General features: G+C 46.8%; 1 protein-coding gene across 1 annotated transcript in view; it reads right to left on the bottom strand.

Annotated features, from left to right (window-relative positions):
* Positions 1–2,500, bottom strand: part of LOC119578634 (methyltransferase-like protein 24) — a 5,939-nt gene that overhangs the window by 2 nt on the left and 3,437 nt on the right. Inside the window, exons 4-6 of the mRNA XM_037926195.1 lie at positions 1,692–1,832; positions 264–538; positions 1–65 (exon numbers count right to left, since the gene is read on the bottom strand). The exon at positions 1–65 is cut by the window's left edge and continues 2 nt beyond it. Coding sequence (XP_037782123.1) covers positions 1–65; positions 264–538; positions 1,692–1,832 — 481 coding nt within the window. The remainder of the gene's footprint in view (positions 66–263; positions 539–1,691; positions 1,833–2,500) is intronic.

The following is a 2,500-nucleotide window of genomic DNA, read 5'->3' as shown; positions in this document are numbered from 1 at the left end:
AGGTCGCGCTAGCTTTGCGATATGGGATTTGTGGAGCCTTGTAGGAGTAGCCCAAGGAATTAAGGCTTGTGTGGAGTCAAGGGTTTATATACTATGCGGTTTAATGCCTATCTGATTCTCTCTCTCTCTCTCTCTCACTTCCTCCCTCCATCCCTCCCTCTCCATCCCTCCCTCCCTCTCCCCCTCTCCTCTAGCTCCCTCCCTCTCTTCTCTCCCCTTCTATCCACCCTCCTCTCCTCCTCTCTCCCCATCTCCCAAGTTACCCCCCGATACCTTCCATCAGTCGTGTGGATTCTCGACGCCATCTCGTCTTGATTTCCTGAGGAAGTGAGCCAGTTGTACCTAGCAGGTTCGCCGCAGCAGACCCCGGATCCTCCATCGTCGTGATTCGAGCGATCTGGTGAGCGAGAGGTTCGAGTTGTCCAGAGTCGCGGACGTCCAGCTCGGAGAGTTCGATGTCCATCTTGACGAAATCGATGACGCGGCCTTCGAGTCCCAGACGCCGGACGATGTTCTCGTAGCGGTCGACAGGGAGCTCCTGTGCAGTAAGGAAAGGAGGGGCATTAATGCTGTAGAGAGAAGATAAGATGGATAAGCATGGAGAGCGTGACCTTGCTTTACGAGGACGGGCACCAGTCAGGTCACGCCAAGGAGACGAGAATTGTATTTACCTAAAAAATTGCAGAACAAAATCATCATCATCATCGTTCTGTTGAAAGCTCCTTATTTTCATTGAAGGCAAGGTGGTCATTTAAAAAAGTAACAGTAAAAGGAAAAGCAAACAACAAAAAAAGAATAATTCTACTGTTAATTATGAATAACGGATAAGATTATTATAACACAAAATACAAAATACTTTCTCTATGGGTCTATTTTCCGCTCTTTCCTCCAATATGTCTTAAATCAACCTTTTTTTGTCATCTAAAACTAGTTTATCTTTTATGAAGAAAAAATCACATTGCAATATATACAGATTTTGTTTGTATGCACTTCCTTGCCTGTATTTATTGCTACAATAGAGAGAAAAAAAATCATGGTGTGTGTGGCGAGCAAGCCAATTTGCAGAGAAAGACACATTTTCTCATCTTACCCTTACTCGTTCAACACAAAATTAAATAATCGCACGTTATTACCAAATACACTTCAATGCCTTTGATCAATGAACCGATTTCGAGAACTTCGATCACGAAAGAACAATAATTTACGAGGTCCTGCTCTTGGCCAATTTGTCACTCTCGAGGCCCTCGTCAAAAACCTCGAAACTCTGTTCTTGGTTCGCTTTTCTGCTGCTGACGAAGTAGGAGAATTCTCTCTCCCTCTTTACCAATCCCATCTCCCTCTTCTCCTCCCTCTGTTCATTCCTCCAGACCTGCTGGCTCCCTCCAAACCCGTCTTCCTCCTTCCCTCCCTCCCTCCCCTCCTCCCTACCCTTCTCCCTCTCCCTCTCTCCTTCCTTCTAAACCCCTTCTCCCTCCTTCCCTCCCTTTCCTCCCTCCCCTTCTCCCTCTCTCCTTCCCTCCAAACCCCCTCCCCTCCCCTTCTCCCTCTCTCCTTCCCCTCCTCCCCTCCTCCCTACTCCCTACCTTTCCCCTCCTTCCTTCCCTCCTCTCGCCCTTCTCCTTCCTTCCTCCCTCCCTCCCACTCTCTCTCCCTTCCCCCTCTCCCTCCTTCTCCCTCATTCCCTTCCTCACCTTCCCTCTCCCTGCTCTGATGTCGATCAGCTGACTGACGTTCATCTCGCCCTGGTAGTCAGAGATGCCGAGGCTGAAGAAGCGGATGCTGCGTGATCTCAGGTGGTCCCGCACGCCCATGGAAGGGTCGAAGGCGTAGACCTGTTTTGTTTGATTGTTTATTTATAATTGTTATTATTATACTTAGTGGACACAGTTGGTAACATATTTTGTCTATTTTTTTTTATAGTATAATGAGTTATGTTTGTTTGTTTGGAGGGAGGGAGTGAGGGAGAGAATGAGAGGGAAGAGGGAGGAGGGAGGGAGGGAGAGAATGAGAGGGGAGAGGGGGGAGGGAGGGAGAGAATGAGAGGGGAGAGGGAGGAGGGAGGGAGAGAATGAGAGGGGAGAGGGAGGGAGGGAGGGAGAGAATAAGAAGAGAGAGAGAGAGAGGGAGGGAGAGAGATAGGCAGGGAGAGAATGAGAAGGAGGTAGATGGATAGGCAGTAAACAGAAAGATAGACAGATGGGTAGGTAGATGAACAGACAGACAGATGGACAGATAAAGGAAGAGAGATATATAATTATTGATTAATCTTTTTATCTATTATCATCATAATCATTGGTACTGTTATAGTTTTCATCCTTATCATTATTAATACTATAATTATTAGTATTATTAGCGTCTACATACACAATTATGAATTAATGCATGCAAACATACACATGTATACACACACACACACACACACGCACATTCATACACGCACACACACAGACACACACACACACACACACACATACACACCCCCTCTCTCTCTTTCTTTCTC

The sequence above is a fragment of the Penaeus monodon genome, chromosome 11, assembly GCF_015228065.2.
Source record: "Penaeus monodon isolate SGIC_2016 chromosome 11, NSTDA_Pmon_1, whole genome shotgun sequence".
Taxonomy (NCBI): Eukaryota; Metazoa; Arthropoda; class Malacostraca; order Decapoda; family Penaeidae; genus Penaeus; species Penaeus monodon.
Note: the sequence above shows the minus strand (reverse complement) of the source record. Positions and strands in the feature narration are given on the sequence as shown.